The sequence below is a fragment of the Ipomoea nil genome, unplaced genomic scaffold, assembly GCF_001879475.1.
Source record: "Ipomoea nil cultivar Tokyo-kokei standard unplaced genomic scaffold, Asagao_1.1 scaffold2283, whole genome shotgun sequence".
Classification (NCBI taxonomy): domain Eukaryota; kingdom Viridiplantae; phylum Streptophyta; class Magnoliopsida; order Solanales; family Convolvulaceae; genus Ipomoea; species Ipomoea nil.
This window is the reverse complement of record NW_017618711.1, coordinates 2505179-2526533: the sequence shown is the minus strand read 5'-3', so window position 1 is coordinate 2526533 and position 21355 is coordinate 2505179. Positions and strand designations below refer to the sequence as shown.

The 21355-nt window shown below is 34.9% G+C and overlaps 3 protein-coding genes and 1 non-coding gene across 4 annotated transcripts; 3 read left to right on the top strand and 1 right to left on the bottom strand.

Moving 5' to 3' along the window:
* Positions 1-325: 325 nt before the first annotated feature.
* TRNAF-GAA lies at positions 326-398 on the top strand. The gene has a single exon. It is a non-coding gene; the product is annotated as a tRNA-Phe (tRNA).
* Positions 399-3620: 3222 nt separating this feature from the next.
* LOC109151404 (putative nitric oxide synthase) lies at positions 3621-9052 on the bottom strand. Its single transcript, XM_019299422.1, has 13 exons — positions 8616-9052; positions 8008-8193; positions 7431-7517; positions 7213-7292; positions 6725-6806; positions 6334-6354; positions 6140-6185; positions 5936-6054; positions 5338-5451; positions 5116-5223; positions 4942-5031; positions 4376-4485; positions 3621-4286 (listed from the first exon to the last, which is right to left on the bottom strand). The coding sequence occupies exons 1-13, from the start codon at positions 8985-8987 to the stop codon at positions 4037-4039; spliced, it is 1665 nt and encodes a 554-aa protein (XP_019154967.1). The 5' UTR covers positions 8988-9052; the 3' UTR covers positions 3621-4036.
* Positions 9053-13143: 4091 nt separating this feature from the next.
* On the top strand, positions 13144-13770 carry LOC109151253 (pEARLI1-like lipid transfer protein 3). The gene is made up of 2 exons (XM_019299174.1): positions 13144-13254; positions 13294-13770. Exons 1-2 carry the CDS (start codon positions 13159-13161, stop codon positions 13753-13755), a joined length of 558 nt encoding a protein of 185 aa, XP_019154719.1. The 5' UTR covers positions 13144-13158; the 3' UTR covers positions 13756-13770.
* Positions 13771-19075: 5305 nt separating this feature from the next.
* On the top strand, positions 19076-20403 carry LOC109151181 (basic proline-rich protein-like). Its single transcript, XM_019299100.1, has 2 exons — positions 19076-20326; positions 20395-20403. Exons 1-2 carry the CDS (start codon positions 19076-19078, stop codon positions 20401-20403), a joined length of 1260 nt encoding a protein of 419 aa, XP_019154645.1.
* Positions 20404-21355: the final 952 nt, after the last annotated feature.

Sequence of the window (21355 nt, the reverse complement as noted above, 5' to 3'; positions counted from 1 at the left end):
TAAACCTTATGAAAAATAATGTCTTTTGTTCTTGAATTATTCTCATATTCATTTTTCACCCTTAGTTATTATCTTAGTGGCCGCTCTTTTACAACCATATTGGATGAAATTGTTAAAACTTAATACAATTTATAAATTTAAAATGTTAACATTGTTTTATTTTTGCTTTATGACTAAATTTTTATTTAAATGTATGTAACTGACAGTTTGTATAGTTTTCTAATAAATATATACTCCGTAATAAAGTTTCACTTTTTTTTAATAGTAATTATTATGAGTTTTCATTTCCAAATAGTATCTGAAACGTAGCCAAAACATTCAAAAAGCGGGGATAGCTCAGTTGGGAGAGTGTCAGACTGAAGATCTGAAGGTCTCGTGTTCGATCCACGATCACCGCAATTATTTGTTCTCTGTTTAATGTGGACTCCTCCGAATAATAAATTCTCCAGTGAATAAATTGATTTTTTTAAAAAAACTTTACGAATATCATCTTCTATTTTTGAACTATCCCGTTTTTAAAATTTTGTTAAATAAAATTGATATTTGCATTGTTCTTTGTCTTTGTACAACTCAATTTCTTGAAATGGAACCATAATGGAGAAAACTATTTGAATATTTTTATACACAAACGTTATATCGTGCACCAGGGCGCACAATGCAGTGTGCACCCTGTCCAAAATGACGTCGTTTTATATGTTAAGATTTTATATGTATTCTGTTAAGAGTTTATGTGTATTATGTTAAGAGTTTCTCTCTGCCTTCGAACCCTTGTCTTTGCTTCTCTCCCTGTAGTCGTAATATTCGGCTTGTCGTTACTTTGATTTAAAAGGTAACCGACGGTTCCCGACTTTCTCCGCTTTCTTATGTGTAGTGTATATTATGTATTATGTTAGATTATGTGTATTCTACTATACAATTCTGTACATTTGAAATATAAATTTCTTTTATAGGAGTTAATGACAGAAACGGGAAACGGAATTTCTAAAAAAAAAAAAAAAAAAAAAAAAACAAATACAAAACGACGTTGTTTTTGTCCGAGCGCACAATTATGCGCCCTGGTGCACAATATAATTTGCCTTTTACACAAGTCTAATCTTGGTCGTCAATATAATTCATAATAAACATTCACTTTTACCCCATCACTTTTTGTAAAATGTGTAATATGATTGTAAAAGTAATATAACGTACTCTTATGTTTTTATGTCAAGAGGTAAAAGGTAAAGAGAAAAATAAAATTTAAATTAGTGTAGCAAATATTTAATATGAAGTTTCATAGAAAGAATTCTATACAAAATAAGCAAATGATTCTAAGAGCATCCACAATGGTTGGGAAGAATAGGGGGATAATGTAAGAGTGATTAGGAGAGAGAATGTGGGAAGGGGAGGAAAAAAAAAACAAAAAAATCAAAATCAAAAATTAAAAAACAAAAAAAAATTAAAAAAATAAAAAGAGTCAGGCGCGCCCACGGGCGCGTGCCTTGCACGCGCCCGTGTAGGCGGTCTGCTGTGCGCGTAGCCTCGTTTTTCTTCTCTTTCTTTTTCTTCTTTTTCTGCATTCTCCTTGAATTTGCAGGAGAAATATTTCAACCAATAACTCCACTCCACACTTGTTATTATCCCCACCCGAGATAATTCATCTGACATTATCTCCATAATATCCACTGATGTGGATGCTCTAATGACTAAATCCTCATGAGACTTTTTTTTTTTTTGTTTTTTTTTTTTTTGTTTTTTGTTTTTTTAATTGAAAGGATGTTTTAAATATATTCATAAGAAAATACTTTTATACAATAAGGTCAAAATCTTTGACATCTATAGACAAAAATATTTGCTAAGCTAAAAAAAAACCTATATAACTCTTTGTTAACCAAAAAGAAAATACCTACAAGAAGAGAAAATATTTGAAGAGGAATAAAATTGAAATTCCATGAAAAACAAATTACCAAGAAAACGGATTCCATTGTTTGGTTGGTGAAAAAGAAATTACTGAGAACATGAATTCTATTATTTGGTTGGGTTTGGAATGGTAAGGAATTATGAATATAAAAATCAATATGCCCCTAACAATAATAATGATAATAAATTAAGCGTAAATACCCCCTATGTAATTAAGTAACTTTTATGAGGGTATAATTCTCGAACCATGTTATCTTTACTTCCCATGTCACGTGGAAAATAAAATACCACCATGCATGGTGCACATGGTTGCAAAAATGACGTTGTTTTGACTAAAAACGTGTGTCCCACTTAAAAAAAATTCAGTTTCGATTCACCTCAACAGCATTATGTTGTTCATTCATTCTGGATTTTTAGTTCATTCATTCTGAATATTTAGTTCATTTATTCTGGATATTTAGTTCATTCATTCTGGATATTTAGACGGAAATCGAAACTGATTTTTTTCATTCATTTTGGATATTTAGTTCATTCATTTTGGATATTTAGTTCATTCATTCTGAATATATAGTTCAAATTATGCACAACATAATGCTGTTGCCGGAAATTGAAATTGATTTTTTTTTTTTAAGTGGGACGCGCGTTTTTAGTCAAAACAACGTCGTTTTTGCATGGTGCACACGGTTGCACAGCATAATTTTTGCTTAGAATTTGTTTTCCTCAACTTTAAGAAATTATTTTTCTAATGAAAAATGTTTTCCATCCAACCAAACACCCCCATAGAAAATACCTACAAGAATAATAGTATAAGGGCCTGTTTGGTTCGTGGAAAATATTTGAGAGGAAATGGAATTGGAAATCTATGGAAAAGTGGGAAGATGAATTTCATTGTATGGTTGATGGAAAAGAAATTACTAAGAATATTGATTTCATTGTTTGGTTGAATTTATGATTGGAATAATGAATATAAAGAGCTATATGTCTTTATACAATAATAATAATAATAATAATAATAATAATAATAATAATAATAATAATAATAATAATAATAATAATAATAATTTATAAATAAAATATTATAATTATAAAATACAGTATTATAATTACATATATTATTATATTATTGTTATAAATATTATTATAAATATTGGGTGTTAAATATGGTTTGGAACTTAGAAAAGATTCATACAATTAATCACAACTGTCCAATAGATGTTCATCACAGTTAAGGTCAAAGTACCTATGATGTCCCTGTACTATAGTATTTTGTTCAATTTAGTCCTTCTACCTTAATTTTGTTCAATTTAGTCCTTGTACTTTAAAAAGTGAAACAATTAAGGACAATAGCTTATGTGGCACTGATACTATCTATGCCACGTCATCATACTTACATGCCAACTCATATATTATTTTATAAATATTTAAAATTAATTATTTTTACCATCAATATATTACATTAATATGTCCAAAATAAATACATAAATATTTGCTCACATAAGCTATTGTCCTTAATTGTTTCAATTTTTAAAGTATAGGGATTAATATGAACAAAATTAAAGTAGAAGGACTAAATTGAACAAAACACTATAGTATAGGGACCTCATAGGTACTTTCTAAAGCTGCAAACTGAAAAAAAGAAGAAAAAACAAACCAAAAAAAAAAATTAGGATACAAATGATACTGATGTTACATAATATTAGCTGCAAACTGCAAGTTCCATAATATTACACCAAAAAAGTTTCACAATATTACAGAATACACATGATATTCAAGTTAACACGTTCATCCTATTTAGTTTTCAAAAAAAAAAAAAAGCTACCATCATAGTTCTACATGGCCAACTTCATACTTACAATAGGATACTTTCTAACTTGATAGCAAAAACAACAATGCATTTCATTCTACTCACACAAACGTGTTCAATATATAGCAAGGAACCTATTCACCCATTAAAGCCTTTGGTCCGCTGCAAGGCTAAAAAACACAAGCCTTTGGTCCTCTCAAATATTTGCCGCGAACCAAACGGGCCTAAGTAGTTCTACTAAATGTACTTTTAACCCACAACATAAAAGCTTACTAGTTTTTATGTTTTGCTGCTTATGGCCTGACAATCTTGATGAATGAACAAGTGAGATCCTCATTAGAAATACCATTTCGGCCTGACTTCTTCTTCAGTCTCTGTCAACTCCCTGTAATCGTACCATTCTGCTCCAGCTTTCCCAACTGGCATTGGTGGCCGAACAAAAATCTCGACTGGCTTAGGAACATGCACAACCAAATCCAGTTCTCCAACTGTTTCTTCTATAATTCTACCAGACTGTTTGAGTGATATGCCAACAGGTTCAACGGAAACCCATCCTAGACCTGATATGGCAACATCACATGCAGGTCTACAGGAAACAAGGAGAAGATGTGAGAGGAAGATTAGAACTTTTAAACCTTCACATCCTTAGCATCCAGTGTAAAGTTAAGGCATCACCTTTCTATGTTGTCATACTTCAATTGTAAGTGGCGTTTTGTTTCGAGTCCCATCCAGCCGTCTGCCTTTTCTTTCCCTGTAGGGGGTGTCAATAGAATTCCGAGTTCTCTCTGTGATGAGAAAGTAAACTTATATTATACAAAAGAAGTGGTGCACAAACCACCATACTAGAATAGCATTTTCGCTAAAGCAAAGGTAAGATGTAGCCAGAATGTAATCTTCAATACTGTAAATCTAAGATTCAACCAACTTGGTTGGCGTGAGTGGCCGTGCACTCACATCCCTTAAGAGAGGTCAGGAGTTCAAACCCCCTCTCGTATGGAAAAATCAATCTGGCCAGCACTTTGCCCCTTAATTGGGCCGGCCTGGTGCGAATGGGGATTAATTTGAGTATGGTACGGGCTTAAATGTGCCTCCTACAGTGAGGGCCTACTCATGGCCTGACCAAAAAAAAATGTAAATCTAAGATTCTAAATGGTACATCTCAGTTGAGAATGGTAGAGATAATTTTCATTTTGACACATTACATCAATTTCAGTAAGTAAGAGACCAGAGCTCAACATTACATGGTAAAACTCATCTGCTTCTTCAGTAGGCACCATGTGAATTTGCAAAGCTTTGGGTCCATAAAACGTCAAACACGTCTCTGGAAGAACCTGAACTGGAAAAAAATGAAAACTTTGCAATCAAAACAAGTCATTAGAAGCACAGACAGTGAGATAATTTACTAGAAACAAAACCTTCAAAACATCCATTCTCACAAGACCTCCCCAGAATATTGAGAATCCAGTTAAACCGCTTGATTGAATTTGATATGTCATCTGTTCATCTAACGCCAGCTGAGAGTTCTAGTCACAATTGGGAGGGAATTAAGAAAAGAGAAAAATAAAATGAAACTTGATATGAGTTTATTACAGTGAGAATAACATTGCTTAAAGGAACTACGAAATACAAAATCATACTGGTAAAACTTGGGCACGAAGCCGACTTCGAGGAGCAAGAGCAGGTAGATCTTCTGAATGAACCACTGCAGCTTGCCTGTGATGGAGATGGACCCCAGGCGTGTCGTACATTTTCTAAAAGGAAGCAGAAAGCTATTAGAACTGTCAAAATTTTAATCAAATTTATGAAAAACAAGCACTGCAGTTTTTATTGCACATTCAAGAGAGACAATTATAAATAGTTTTTGGACTTATGTCCAGTGCTGTAAAATTCGGCCTAGGCCGAGGGGATTTCACCCCTAGGCGACTGGATGGCTAGAAGCTTTGGAAGACGGGCAACGACTCGGCGACGCTAGGCCTGTGGACTGGGTAGAGCAGCTGGAGCCTATCATTATTTTTTTATTATTATTACTCGGCCGCCTAGGCGGCGCTTAGGCGCCCCCCAGATGCTAGACTAGCGCCTAGTGCCTTCTGCAACCTGCTTATGTTTGGCCCAAAAATGCATCAGTTTCTTCAATGAATCCGTTATTTTTTATGAGCGCAAGATTTTCTCTTTCCATTTTAGAGTTATTTATTGAATGCATTCCTAGAAAAAGTTGGCCCAGTGGAAAAGACTTACACCACTACCAAGGAAAGCATCAATTGCTATTGGACCCAAAGTAGTTCCAGGGACAGCTGATTGAATTGGTTTGTACTTTCTTGCAGCAGCTGCAACTGGGTCCTTATATGACATCATCTCTGATTCATGGTCAATGCTCATTATTTGAGAAGAGAATATTAGAGACAACAAAAGCAATGCACAGGCTAAGATACATTAACTTACTTAACAAAGCATTGATAAATGCAGATTTTCCAACATTGGCTGAACCCTGCAAATTCAGTAGAATTAAACATTCAATTTACCAAAACCGTGTTGAAAATTGAGAAATAGAAATGAGGACTTGAGACGAAGTTAAAATGAGTAATCATCTAAATGGAAGTCAATACAACTTTTGTAGCTCAGAAAAACTTTCTAACCAGGATGTAAACGTCCCTTCCCTGCATGGAAAAATGTAACAAAGAAAAACTTAGTAAAATAGAAACCAAAAGATCATAAAAAGTATTCATGAAAGATAATGCAGGAGTAATGTTTGCTTTTCAAAACACCACACAATATCCAAGGGCCATAAAACATCTCTGAGAAGGTCAATAAACACCTTACCATTTATAAACTAAAACCATGGAGACTTTACACTGTAAGACTTGAGGGAATATGCCTGATGCTATTAGGGAAAAACTGAGCTTTACCTTACAGATAAACTCAATAAAAGAAATGGTCTCACATACTTGCTAATCAAACAACATATATCTAGTTTAAGGATTCAAACAATCAATACAAGAATCAAAGTGGCATTGTACTGTGACACACCTTCTTCTCTTTTTGGATTTCTGACACCACTCCAGCAATGCCAACTAATGACTTTGAACTTGTTAAATGAACACTCAGAACACTGCATAGGGAGCACCATAATAGAATTACATATGGCCTTCAAGTTATTTGCATGTAAATATGACTAGTCTTAGAACCAAAAATCAATTACAGTAAACAAAAATGCCTCAAGAGTCAAGATAAGTAATAGCTCAGTTTTTCTTCATTTTTTTGGTACAATTACAATTTAGGGAATCCACTAAGAGCAATTACTCACTACAAGCCTACAATAAATGACTAATTTGTTACAATTGGGAATCCTCAAATTATCATGCCTTAAGCTCTGCAAGTTATACTTTTTTTAACCTAGCCCACATCCAAATTTACTATAGGGATTACATCAGAAACTACAAAAAAAAAAAAAAAAAAAAAAAAAAAAAAAAAAAAAAAAGAGCAGGGCAGGTGGGTATTACATATCTATAACTTACTTAAGCTTCTTTTTTGTTGTAGACTCAACAACCCAATCACCAACACAATTAAAATCTGTTTCTTTTGGAAGAAGATCCACCTTCATCATAATAGGAACAAAACAACAAAGATTTCATTTTAGTAAGTTGAGAATCACAAAGTATAAAAAGATACTTTTGCTTGCAGCAATAGCAGTAGCATTGGTGGTATAGATCTTCTAGCCCCTTTATTATTTTACCTTAGTCACAACAAGTATTATAGGATTTGCACCAGCAAGATCTCGGATACGAGCCAAAAAGCTGCCATTGAAGTCTACAATATCAACCTACATATAATAAAGTGTAACGTATATATTGGAATTAAAAATATTCATTCCCTCACTTTTATATTATGTGTACTCTGTCACAAAATAATACAGCACATGGCAGCAAAAAGAACCCAGTAATGCACACTTTACTCACCAATGATAGTATGAAATGTATATGATTATAGTATGAACCTTAAATATTTGAATGCTAGTATATACTATTCAGTTTTAAGGGACTTAAAAGAGCCAAATCTATCTGCCTAATATTTATGAATACTTACATAGTTGAATGTTAGCATGTACTAAATGTCTAAATGTTTTGTTTTTGGGGTGATACAAAAGGGCCAAACCTATCTGCATAACATTTCTTGTTAACAATGTTACTTGCCATGTCAGATTAAGAATTAAAAGTTTGTCAAAACCTCAGAGGAACTATAATGACTTATTCATATAAAAAATATATACAAGAAAGTAAACCATGACTGATTATAGATTCATTAGTCAGTACCAGTTTGACAACCAAAGCTTTCTCATGGCGCAAATGGGATAATTTTTCACGAAGCTCTTCAGCTGAAACAAATTGCTTCCCACCAGAATAACCCCCATTTCCACCTACAGCAGTAATCATGTGGCCATGAGACAATAGGTGGCACCTTCCACAAAGAATTGTTCTAAGCTGATGATGTTTCTTCTTCTGTTTAAACAAAATGTTCACCAATCATTAGAATTTCAAATAACAAAAAATAATAATAATAATAAAATATCAAACAAATCATGAAATTTGTGTCAGTGAAATTCAATTGAAAAATCTAAAAGCAATATTTTCTCCCTTCTAGTATACCAAATATTTATATCGTTCCCGTACTAACTCAACAAGCATCAAACTGCCACTATCTAACTCTGGGTTGAAGGTTCTCAAAGTGGGTTTATACTAACGAACAAAGACCAGAATTTCAATTCACTGAACAAAGCTCTAATTTTTTTCTGATAATTCAGCTTCATAGAGCAGGAAGTTCAACTTCTTGACGCTACCCCGACTACACAGACATTATCACAAACATATAGTACGCATATTTCCAGCAAGCACAATAATAAAAAGACTTCCAAACACCATACCAAATCATAGGTTTCATTGTCAACATAGCCGGGAGCATCGATTTCGGATGTCTGTAATGGAGCTCCGCACCCGTAACAGCTCGGAGCCAAAGTCGAGAATTTCAGGAGCTTCTCCTTCTTTTGCTTTTTCTTCTTCGTCGCGGCTTTCACGGATTCCAAAGCAGACACGGAATGCTGGCGCTGAATGAACATATCTCCTCGTGTCGGAGCCGCAGCTCCGGTCCCCTCGGGTTCGGTCCATGAGTGTCTGCAGGTGATGACTTCGGGTTTACGGATTCGGATCCTGGTGATATTCTGTTTATGGTTAGGGAGAGGGAACGGAGTGATGGAGGAGAGGGAGGAGAGAGAGAAGGGTTTAGGCGCCATTTTCATGGGGTGCTGTCAATGGCGAAGAGATAACGAAACTTTTCCCAGAACACTCAACTAGAAGCTGATATGCATTTATTTTTTTTTTTAAATTTAATATCACTTGAAATAGAAGGATATGTTACTTTTTAACAAAAATGTTACTCTAAAATAGGTTAATCATTGAAATAGTAATCATTTAAGAATGAAGGACAAAATTGAAAAGATTTTTTAAAAATGTATAGTTGCAGAAAAAATTCATTTGGCTGGCATATGCGTTTTTTTTTTTTTTTTTTGTCAGAAATGTATTTTTCAAAAGAGTTTTTTTTTTTTTTAATTTAATATGAATTTTTTCGCTAAAATACAAGAAACACATGTCAGATATGCATTTCTCGTATAATACGAGAAACGACAATGATTGATAAATGTATGTGTGAGATATTTATTCAAGAAACGAATGTCTCACATGCATTTATGGTATTTTAGTGAAAAAAATTCATTTTGAAATTTTTAAAAACTCATTTGGGAGACAAGAAACGCACGTCCCAAATAAATTTTTTTCCCGAAATTATACAACTTTGAAAAGTGTCATATTTTGAATTATTTCTGTCAATTATCCTATATTAATATAGTTATATGGCAAAAATAGAAAAAATTGTAATTTATGTCCATCACAAATATGTCAATTATCAATGTTATTCCATAATTATTAGTGTTGTCCTTCAATTTTTAAAACGATACGTATATTATTGCCTCTCCCCTAATAAGAAGAAAGAGAAACATTGTTGTTGACGAAAAGAGAACAAATGAAGAAAGACAAACGGAGGAAAAAAAAAGTGGTCTTCTAACAGGAAAACAGCGGGTAATCACATATACATCACTAATAATTCAATGGAGGAACATGTAATAATAATTCACGGGCCTCTCAGACCCAAATTCGACAGTGTATTTGAGATAAATAAATCATGAAAATTCAGTAGCTCAATAGACAATGTCAAATTATTGTGTACATAAAGAATCTATTCACATTAGGCATAATTCTGATATTACTGACGCCGAATTTCGTACTTTGACCATACCAACTACTCTAAAATAATAGAGTGGACAACGATTTCAACAGTCCATAATCTATAAATTTAAATACATGCCAAATATTTGAACGTACAAATTGATGGAATAGTAGTAGTACAATAATCCCATCTATGATGCATAAAAATTTTGAGAGGGTAATATTCATATCCGAATATCCTCTATTATTTTATTGTTTCTGATTGAAAAGATGTGAAATGACTAAAATACCCTTATTATTTTAACTGTTAAAATTTTTCGACAAAATTTGACCGGCAATTTGACGGAGTGACCAAAATTGATAAAAATTGCATACTTAAGGTACTAAATTGACGTTTTTGAAAGTCAAATGCAGAAATTAACAAAGCGCCTATAGTCATATGACCAAAATTAAAATTTTTTCCCAGAAAAATCAGAGAAGCATCATCTGAACACAATGTAGTTAACAAATGAGTCAAATTTTAAATCAGAACACATTCTTTTTTCAAATAAATAAATAATCAGAACACGTTCGGTCTTATTTCATATTTTTCTTTTTAAAACGTCAATTGCTTCTCATTTACCTCCCTTTCGTCTTCGGTCTTCAACATTCCTTGATGCCTAAGACAAATTTGGCCAGTAACGACAAGGGCACATACCATCATACCAGCGTAATGAACCTATGTTTTATTTTAATGAAGATATTAATGAAACATAAACAGTTAAAATGCTTAAGTTTAGAACATTTTCGATTTTGAACATTATGTTAGTGTTTCAAATAGATTTTGTCGTATTTAACTATTTTTTAGTAATTTATTGTATTACTTTTTTTTTTTATTAGTAATACAATAAACCATAAAACCAATAGATAATAATTAATATTTATACATATTTAAAACAAAAAAAAAATATTTGATTTATGCATATTTACAATGGTTAGGTTAACTTAGTCTACTCCGCTCTTCTTCACAACACTTAAGAGGTTTTACTAATATTTTTACCTTAAATACAAGTAGAGAAATGGTTTTTGAACACCAATAATTTATTCTTCTCCACCTTGGTTGATTTGGCTTGAGATGAGCTTGAATGTGCCTAACTCTTGTGGTCTCGATAATGGCATGAAAGCCTTTGATTTTGAATCTATCTCTCCCTGGTTTACTTGAATTTGCACTTATAAAGCCTTTTTGATCTCTTGTATGACTTATGAAAAAAGACCATCACATCTTTCAGCTTGAAATGAGGTATTTATAGAGTCATTTAAATTTGTTCATTAGAGGGAAACAAAATTCAAACGGGTAGTCTTTATCCAATGTGTAATGACCGGTATGGTGGTTTTGCTTGTTAGGTTGTCCAAGTTAAAATTTTCAGGCATTGCTTAACTTTAAGCTCATGAAAACTTAGATCTTTTGTGTACTTTTTGTTTTGGCCAAAAGTGAAAAATCTTCCTCAACTCGATTAATGTTCCTAGGCAAACTTGAAACCTTGAAAGAACTGTGAGGCATGGAATATCCTTAATCACTTTTCTGACAATGTATTGTGCGGATTGTAGTTTGGCTTATCTAAACGGTGACTAGGTCACTTCTCAGATCTTGAACCTTGCAAAATCTTCTTTTTTGATTGCAATCCAAATTCTGGACAACCCTTACAACTCGGGTATTTGATTGAAAATTCAACCCTTGAATCATAGAATGGTATCAACCATATATCCCGTTAACATTATATTTCGTGAGCTTTACTACTCTACGAAACCTTTGAACCATTCGATTCTTTAAACCATTCGACCCTTCCATTATTTGCCCTTTGCACCATTTGAATATTCAACTCTTTGTCTTGAACTCTTCATCTTCTAATCCTCCGACTTCTTGTCTTCTCGAATTGATCTTGACTATACGGGCTAATTATAGACTATTTTGGTTAATCTACTTTGCGGATTGAACTACTATCTGGTTGTTTTACTTTTCGAGTGGTATAATTCGCCTCTAAGGATAACTATGTGGATGTTATAATTAAAAAGTTCCTAATTCTAAAATTATATTAAAAAAAAGGGTTGATGACCTAAATTCTTAGTATGTTTGGTATCATCATAATCTAATATAAATAGTTCATAATATAGGTTTTTCACATTGGGATTTTCTAGTTAGCTTTTTAAGAACGCATGAGTATGATATAGTAATGCCCAAGGGGGTTTGTTGTAAATAAATAAATGTGGACACTACTAGAGGACTTTTATTATGATTATATCTTTTCATCCTTTATAGACTTAAATATTAACTAGAACTTTAATTTGTATATCTCATATATATTGGATTATTGAAAAAAAAAAATTGATTGGAAAAATTATTTATAGTAAAAAGAATTAGAAGATATCCAAATCAACATGGAATGAATTAAATTAAAGTACAATAAAAATGAACTTTGATTGGAAATAGGTGTAAAGTTTTAAAATGAGAAAATATCCAAATGTAAATAGTATAAATTCAGAGGGTTTCAAGTAGAAAATTTCCATTGAATCAATTGATGGTGTTTCTTTGAATTAGAGTTAATCATCGATTTGGTACTTAACTATAGTGAAATTATCAATTTGATTTTTGATTATCATCTTTACCAAATTAAGTCATTTAATTTTGAAAATCTTATCTAATTTTGTCTTATGATCTGTTATTATCCTACAGCTCAAATTGATTATCATTATACGGCTCAAATTGACGGGCAAACGCAATTAGATAAATTTTTAAAGTTAAAGATTTAATTTGGTAAGGAGAATAGTCGATGATCAAATTGATAATTTCGCTATAATCAACGGACGAAATTAGTCATTAACTCTTTGAATTAAATATGCTCCTCCTTGCTTGCAACTATAAATACCCACATTTATCCGCATGGGTAGCTCAACTGGTCATAGAGGTGAAAAGTTAGAAGAATAACTAGGAATCGAGTCTCATCCGTGATAGTGTGAAAATTACCTCTCAAAGTGAGGGAGACAATTACCATGATTTACATCCTCCTAAATATTCTGTCGGGTCAGAATGTGGGGAGCCCTTAGGGTTGGAGTTCAACCTTTTGGAAGAATAAATACTCACATTTACATTACAATTAAGCACACTTCAAACATACAACCAAAGCAAATTACATTTTCTTTAATTTCTCAACTATGGCCTCCAATAAATTCCAAGCCTTAGCCATCCTCCTACTTTCCCTCAGCCTTGCATCGTTTTCCCTCGTTATTTCTGCACTTGCACCTGTCCCATCTCCTACCCTAATTACTATACAAGACGGCGGCGATCCTCCTCCGATCTCACCTCCTACCAATGGTGGCGGTAATCAACCTTCTACGACCATATCTTTTACAGATGACAGCGGCAATCATCCTCCGATCTCACCTCCTAGCAACGGCGGCGGTAATCAACCTCTGGTGATCTCACCGCCTCGCAACGGCGGCGGTAATCAACCTCCGATGTTCTCAACTCCCAGCGGCGATGGAAGTTGCAATAAGAGACCAGTGGAATTGGATGCATGTACTGATTTACTAAAAGCGGTGAGTGATTCAGAACAGATTCCTCCCAATGATTCCAGAAGGCGTAGTTGCTGCGGCTTCCTTTCTGGAATTGGCGTCGATGCCGATGCCGCTAAATGTCTTTGCTTCACAATTCAGATTTTTCTTCGCAACATCGTCAATGTCGACGCTACTGTCAGGGCTGCTATCAAGCTTTGTAATCGCAATCCTCCAAATAATGCTATCACATGCTAAACGCCCGCCTATCATTCTATACAATGCCTGCCACATTCACACATGGAATAGTAGATCGAGTTACATATATCAAATATCTAAATAAATGAGTTTAGTGAGTGATATGATAAACTAAACTCCATTTACAGTTACGTGTATCGTTATCACAAATTATATAAAATTAAGAAATTACTAGATAGTTAAATATTAATTATTTACTTCCTATGTACTATTTTATGTACGTGTGGTTCAGTTGTTGAATTAATTAAAAAAGTTTGACTAAAATTATTTAAAATTCAATTTTCATAATATTAGCGATTCACTAGTGGATGCATAAAATATATTATAAAGTTATAAATATATATTCATAATGTTGAGTTTGTCTCATATAATATAAAGAATAGAAATTTGTCTCATTATAAGAAATAAGGAGTGGAGCGATAGGGTCAGACCTATTGTATAAGGATAGATGCATATAAATACATTGCTTGTATCTTTAGGTGTTGTATCATCACCAGTATCACCATATGAATAAAGAATAGTTTCATTCATGTGAACGTAGACACATTGCCGAACCACGTAAATCTTGCATTCTTTACTTTGCTGCCATTATTTTTGTTTCTTATTCTTGTTGATCTCAACAAATTGGTATAGAGTACTGTTGGGATGACCAGTTCAAGTACGGAATTCAAGGTATTAAAGTTTGATGGTCATGAGAATTTCGGGATATGGCAATCTAGGGTCTTCCTTGAAGGTGGAAAAGCCAGCTAATCTGGTAGAGGCTGCGAACGTGGTACAAGTTGATGACTCAAATTATAGTGAATGTGATGTTCTAGCAATTACTAGTGACAATATCAGACATTGTTTGGACTTGTTGGGTGTTTCTAGATGCTATAAGATGTGAAGGTGGTGAGGGGCCTTGTAGTGTTGGGCAGCGTGAATACCAGGAGGGGTGTGGACCTGGTATCGGTCGGACGGCATGAGTCATGACTGGTATGGCAAGTCAACTGGTAATGGCGAACGGCTTGGGATGAATTGAAGTAGTTCGTGAGCATGCACCGAGGAACGCTAAATAGAGCGTGGTGCATGCTCGATATAGCATGAGTCGCGGCTAGTATGGCAGATCGACGGCTGAAGGTGAATGGTTCGGTACGAAGCAGTTAGTGAAAATGCATTAGGAAACATTTGATGCTGCGTGGTGCATGATGCTGGGCAGTTGGGATGATCATGTTTGCTCCGACTCATGTGTATATGTGAGATAAGTATTTTCTCCTAAGGGGCATATTCGTCAAGATAGAGATTTGCTGAGTTGTCTTTTCTCCTAAAGGGCATATTCGTCAAGGTGGAGATTGTGAGATAAGTCTTTTCTCTTAAAAGGGCATATTCATCAATGTGGAGATTGTTGAGTTTGTCTCATATAAGGAAAATGAATTTGTCTCATATAAGGAATATGAGTGGCGCGGATTGGGTCAGGCCATTGTATAGGGATATATGCCTATAAATACATTGTTGTATTCCTAGGTGTTGTATAACCAATATCACCATCACTATGAATAAAAAATAGTTTTTCACTCATGTGGACGTAGGCACATTATTGCCAAACCTCGTAATTTTTTTTTTATACTTTTCTACCATTATTATTGTTTGTTGTTCTTGTTAATTTTCAAACATGTAATAAACAAATAATTCAGATTTTATACCTTCACTAACAACTTAAACAATGAAAATGCCTAATAGCTTGCCTCAACATTTTCATCAGAATATTATTTTGTCTTTGTCCAATAGTTTAAGACTAAATTAAACACAAAATAATGTCATTTAGGACTAAATCGAGAAAAACAACTATAGTCAATGAATCAATTTGGTATTAACTTGCATAATGAAAGAAATCAAGTACTATTGGCTATTTGTTGATGACTAAATTGGGTATCTACTATATGTATGAATTATCACGATTGTATTTGAGGACTAAATTGTGTATGTATTTGCTTTTTGTTCCAGTAGTTGCATTATGAAAGAAATCAAGATATAATTTATACTTGCATAACTATGAATTATCCCCACTCTTATATGAAGAGTATGAAGTACCTTTATTGTCCAATGTGAAGACAATAAAGCTTGTATTGCATAAATAACAAATGGGTACATTAAATAAAATTTAACAAGATAATAGATTTGTTCACAGTTTTATTAACATGAGCTCCAGAAGAGTCACAAAATTATTATATAGAAAGCTCGCTCTAGCGACAAGATATATATATATATATATATATAGAGGAAGGTTCAAGTGCGGCAGTGCACTTAGGTGTGGCGGTGCGGTTAATTGTAGGCCATTAGATTAGATAAATCCAACGAATCACATTCATCAAGGCTTTTCCGATATTTTCGCGCGCGTTCTCACAGTACGCGAACTGCAAGGTTAAAGTCGTCATTGGGCACCATAATATATCAAATCATAGTGTTGTGTGTTTTATGTTCATTCTTGGTGCATTATTAACCTTACTGTGGTGTATTTGAGAATTCGTGTTGGTGCCTTCCCGAGCGGTCAGTGCGACCGCACTAATAGTTATACAAATATACACCATCCATGTTAGAAAATGCACACCAAAAAAACATGCACAAATTCGATACGCATCACTAGGTATGACTAAAAGCATCATAGAGTGTTCAGAATACACCATTGGAGTGGTGAGTTATATGGTGTATTTTTGGGGTGTGTTGTGTGTTTTTTGGTATATTTGTGCATTTCATTGTGGTGCTTTTTCCTAAAAAATACCCTTGTCTAAAATAGAGTTTCACTAGAAAAATCATCAAAATAACCAAAAGTGTTTAAAATATGATAGTCTAGGGTGTTAAATGGTAAAAATGATAGTCTGAAACTAAATTTAAAATTACTATCCAAGACAAAGAACCTCCGTTGAAATTAACACTTTGCAATATTAAAACAAACTTCATTTTTTATTATTTTTTAACCACTCTTAATATATCTGATCTACTTAAATGGATAGATAATATCGGCCCTTATTATTTTTTAACTGTAAGCATGTTCTACCGGATATCCCACATGGTTCACCCTCAGACCCTCTTAAAAAGTTATATCATGTATAGTTTTGTGTCAAATTATATCGTGCACCAGGGTGCACAGTGCATTGTGTGTCATGACCCAAAACGACGTCATTTTGTACCTTTTAAAAAAAATTCATGTTTCGAATGTACAGAATTGTATAATAGAAAACACAGAATTTTATACCTGAAAATACATAATTTTATACTTGAAAACACATAATTTTATACCTGAAAACACATAATTTTATACCTGAAAACACATAATTTTTATAAATGAAAATCCTCATGTTTCGAATGTACAGAATTATATAATAGAAAACACATAATTTTATACCTGAAAAGTGAAAACACAGAATTTTATAACTGAAAATTCTCATGTTTTGAATGTGCAAAATTATATAATAGAAAACACATAATTTTATACCTGAAAACACATAATTTTTTTTAAAAGCATAAAAATCCCCTGTTTTGAATGTAAAGAATTTTATAACAGAATATAAAACGGCGTCGTTTTAGTAGGTGCGGAGCGCACATTGCTATGTGCCCTGGTGCACGGTATAACGATTGTAGTTTTGTCCGCACTAGCTAGGAGGACGTACGTTGACAAAGTGAATTCTCACGCGTTGTCCTAAGTGTATACCTAAATAAATTAATGGAGTACGTAGTGGATGTAGTGTTATAATCGCTTAAATTGTATTTAAATAATTATATTAAATAGTGGATGGCTTAATTCAGTAATTGTTTCAACCAAAAATAGTGACTTAATAAAAATGATTTAATTTATAAGGACATCATCATTTTTACAAATTTTTAATTCACAAGATGAATTTTAAAAATCAAATACAAATACATTATAACTTTTTAAGAAGCTAGTTTGAAATGTGTTGCTAAAAGTTCCTCTCTCTAATAAATTAATATTTTTAATGTAATAAATTATTTAATATAATGTAAAAATATTTTATGTTTCCTTAATATTGTAGCCAGTCGTTATATCGTGGACCGCGGTGCACGGTCAAAACGGCGCGGTTTCTTTAAGTAAAGAAACGACGCGCCGTTAGTATTAACAGAGCGCACATTTTTTGTATGTTAATTATCAATTGACACTACAGTGTATCTAAACTGACACTGTAGTATATCTAATTCGACACTGTCTCACGTATTATTTTTATATTATCAAATGAAACTGCAATTATATCAAAATGATACTGTAGTTGTGGTGAAATGAAACTGCAGTATATATAAAATGAAATTGAATAATATTTCACATATTTGAGTGTATATTGAATAACATTTCACATGAAATTGAATAACATTTCACAATGAAGCTATAATTATATCAAAATGATCATGTAGTTGTGTTTTAATAAAACTATAATGTATATAAAATAAAATGAAATAATATTTTCACATATTTGAGTCTATAAATATGGAATGAAACTGTAGTTATATCGAAATGAAACTGTAGTTGTGTTGAACTGAAATTGCAGTGTATACAAAATGAAATTGAATAACAGAGTTACTTTTTGCGGAAAGGTGCAGAACGACGCGAAATAGATGCCTTTTTTTTTCATTAAACAAAACGACGTCGTTTTGATGCACGGTGCATAATCGATTATGCACCGCGATGCACGATATAATTTGCTTATTGTAGCTAGCCCAAACACGCATACTTATTTTTTGAAATAATCCACCTCATTGATCAAGATATGTGTAATGTTCTAATACAAATATTTGTAATTACTAAAATAAGAAATTCACGAGAGTTAATTTTAATTTGGTTGTAATAAGTAGTCCTTCATCTACTTTTAATTACATGCCTAACACTTTAATGGGAACAATGGCGGAGTACAACAATCTCATTAGTCAAATTTACTATTTTCCAATTCACCTTTGAGGGTTAACCAAATTACACTTTGACTCTAAATTATTTTACAAATAACATAAGAAGTAAATTTTGTATATTATTCTGATCTGTTAGAAAATTCCTTTATGCATGATAAATAATTAATAGGAAATCATTATGAAATGAAATAATGAAAAATACAATAAAATTTATGGGAATTAGGTGTGATTTATAAGATATGAAGACACCCATATGTTAATAGTAGAAATTTAGGGACTCCAAGTGAAATTGTACCATTAGATCAATTAATCATATTTCTTTGAAATAAATAAGCTCATCACTTGCAAATATAAATACTCATCACCTTTCACAAACTCTTCAATCAACTTACTAGCAAAAAAAATCACAAACATTTGCATTAATTTCTTGGGTATGGATTCTAAATCCCAAGCCCCAACCATCCTTTTACTTTCCCTCATTTTCCTATTCCTTGCTATTGCTAATTCTCAATACGCACCCACCCCAACTCCTTGTACATGTATCGAAACTGGCCAACCCCCATTCTCACCTCCTAGTATTGGTGGAGGAGGCCAACCCTCTATCCCACCTTCTGTTAGTGGCCAACCTCCTAATTCCCCTATCTCTCCTGGTAATAGCATACCGCCTATCTCACCACCTAACACTAGTGGAAATGGCCAACCACCCATGTCACCTACGGGTATTGGTCAACCCCCTATTTCTCCCGGTAGTGGCCAACCACCTGGTGGTATCTCACCTCAGGGTAGCGGCCAACCACCCCTATCACCCGATAGTAGTGGCCAGCCCCCTATCTCACCCGGTAGTAGTGGCCAACCCCCTATCTCACCCGGTAGTAGTGGAACACCACCTAGCAATGATGGCAGTAGCCAACCCCCTGTCTCACCTCAGGGTAGTGGCCAACCACCTATCTCACCTGCAGGTAGTGGCCAAACCCCTATCTCACCTTCGGTTGGTGGACAACCCCCTATCCCAACTTCGGTTGGTGGACAACCCCCTATCTCACCTTCGGTTGGTGCCCAACCCCTGATCTCACCTTCGGGTGGTGCCCAACCCCCTATCTCACCTTCCGGTTCTAGTCAACCTCCTATCTTACCTTCGGGTGGTGGACAACCCCCTATCTCACCTTCGGGTGGTGGCCAACCCCCTATCTCACCTTCGGTTGGTGGCCAACCCCCTATCTCACCTTCGGGTGGTGGCCAACCCCCTATCTCACCTTCAGCTGGTGCTCAACCCCCTATCTCACCTTCGGTTGGTGGCCAACCCCCTATCTCACCTTCAGGTGGTGGCCAACCTCCTATCTCACATTCGGTTTCTGGTCAACCCCCTATTGTACCTTCAGGTAATGGTCAACCCACTGTTTCACCTTCAAGTGGTGACCAACCACCTATCCCACCACCAGGTAGTGGTCAACCACCTGTCTCACCTGCGAGTAATGGCCAACCCCCTATGTCACCTTCAGGTGGTGGTCTGCCCCCTATAGTACCTTCAGGTAATGGTCAACCAATCGTTTCACCTCCAAGTGGTGGCAGACCACCTATCCTACAACCAAGTAGTGGTCCACCGCCTGTCTCACCTGCGAGTAATAGCCAACCCACTATCTCACCTCCGGGTAGTGGGCAACCCTCTTTGTCACCTCTAAGTAATGTTAGTAGTGGTGGCCAACCCTCTACCGCACCTCCAAATAATGGTAAACCCCCTATCTCCCCTCCAAGTGGCAATGATGGTGGTACTTTGCAACCCCCTATCTCACCTTCGGCCGGTGCTCAACCCCCTATCTCACCTTCGGTTGGTGGCCAACCCCCTATCTCACCTTCAGGTAGTGGCCAACCTCCTATCTCACATTCGGTTTCTGGTCTACCCCCTATTGTACCTTCAGGTAATGGTCAACCCACTGTTTCACCTTCAAGTGGTGACCAACCACCTATCCCACCACCAGGTAGTGGTCAACCACCTGTCTCACCTGCGAGTAATAACCAACCCCCTATCTCACCTTCAGGTGGTGGTCTGCCCCCTATAGTACCTTCAGGTAATGGTCAACCAATCGTTTCACCTCCAAGTGGTGGCAGACCACCTATCCTACAACCAAGTAGTGGTCAACCGCCTATCTCACCTGCGAGTAATAGCCAACCCACTATCTCACCTCCGGGTAGTGGGCAACCCTCTTTGTCACCTCTAAGTAATGTTAGTAGTGGTGGTCAACCCTCTACCGCACCTCCAAATAATGGTAAACCCCCTATCTCCCCTCCAAGTGGCAATGATGGTGGTACTTTGCAACCCCCTATCTCACCTTCTTCCAACGGTGTCAATGCCACCCAACCCCCTATCTCACCTCCTAACAGTGGCAATGGTGGTCAACCTGCTATCCCACCTTCTAATAACAACGGTGGAACATGCCCTAGAGACAGACTAGAGTTGGGTGCATGTGCTCTTGCACTCAAGAAGATCGGTTCAGTCTTGCAGATTGATCACAGTATTCCCATAAGGCCTTGCTGCAACTGCCTTAGAGGGCTGACTAATCTCCAAGCTGCTACATGTCTTTGCACATCATCTAAACTCACTGTTCGCCGTATCAACAATGTCGACATTGCTACATATACTCTTCTCAAGCTGTGTGGACGCAGGGCTCCAAAGGGTTTCAAATGCATATGACGTAGCATGTTTTAGTATGTTGCA